Source organism: Lottia gigantea, assembly GCF_000327385.1.
Source record: "Lottia gigantea unplaced genomic scaffold LOTGIsca_33, whole genome shotgun sequence".
Lineage (NCBI taxonomy): Eukaryota > Metazoa > Mollusca > Gastropoda > Lottiidae > Lottia > Lottia gigantea.
In genome coordinates, this window is record NW_008709110.1 from 748,449 (window position 1) to 749,382 (window position 934).

Here is a 934-nt window from a genome sequence, read left to right on the forward strand (position 1 = left end):
TGTGCAACTAGTTATTAACATAATAATTATGCTTGGTGTCTTTGCTAGTGATGTTGGTTAAAGTTATTTCGATGGGTGTCTGTTGGGTGAATAAGTGTTTTTGTTCTTGACGACACCAATGAAACATAATAGAACAAAATGAAACTACAAAACTAATCACTGAGTGGTTAATCATTGATTTTTAATCATCTACCTGTATTCCATTCATCATCGGGGATCAAAGATTGCGATTATTGACCGCGATGACAATCAATCAAAAACATAAATATGTTTTAATCCAGTGAATCCGATTAGTAATCATGATTGAAACATATAAATAATGATTAACTCCAATATGACATCATATTCTCAAATTGTCACTTGGCTTTCACATAACTATCATCTTAAGTATGGCTGCTGTTTTTCCAAACGTTTCGTCGTTGCCCGCAGGGAACTATGAAGTATTGGGATTTGGACCACAATCTTCAGAAGGTAAGTACAATTAATTATTTCTTGCTTATATATGTGCTAAAGGTGAAGGTTAACTTATATACTTATCTAGATATATTGAGCACTATTTTAACAGTGAAAATATTTTATTGTACTCCTCTTCCATGCTCAATCCTTTTATCTATTATAATTTGTCTATTTCCAGATTGTGAACAAGTCTTTGATACAAGATTTGAAGAATTCTATGACCAAGAACCCTACAGTTATACTGGAGTTTCAATCGTCAACCTACAGAATCTGGTAGATGAAAGAAAAGTCGTCCATAAAGATTCTACCCATCCTTTGGAGACTTCCTCGATACCACCGATTTACGAACAACTGANATCCTTCATCGTTGAAGATGCAACTAGAACTGGTTTCCCAATCTCACTATTTTCTTCTGTTTCAAATGTTACTGACGTGAAGGTGAAAGAAAAGGCTTTGCTAGAATCCTTCGACAGTCTTC

General features: G+C 34.2%; 1 protein-coding gene across 1 annotated transcript in view; it reads left to right on the forward strand.

Annotated features, from left to right (window-relative positions):
- Window positions 1-389: 389 nt before the first annotated feature.
- The window catches only part of LOTGIDRAFT_162247 (hypothetical protein), a gene marked incomplete at both ends in the record, with an annotated part of 4,022 nt that continues 3,477 nt past the window's right edge, over window positions 390-934 (forward strand). The window contains 2 exons of the mRNA XM_009058207.1: window positions 390-471; window positions 635-894. Of these exons, the coding sequence (XP_009056455.1) occupies window positions 390-471; window positions 635-894 (342 nt within the window). The remainder of the gene's footprint in view (window positions 472-634; window positions 895-934) is intronic.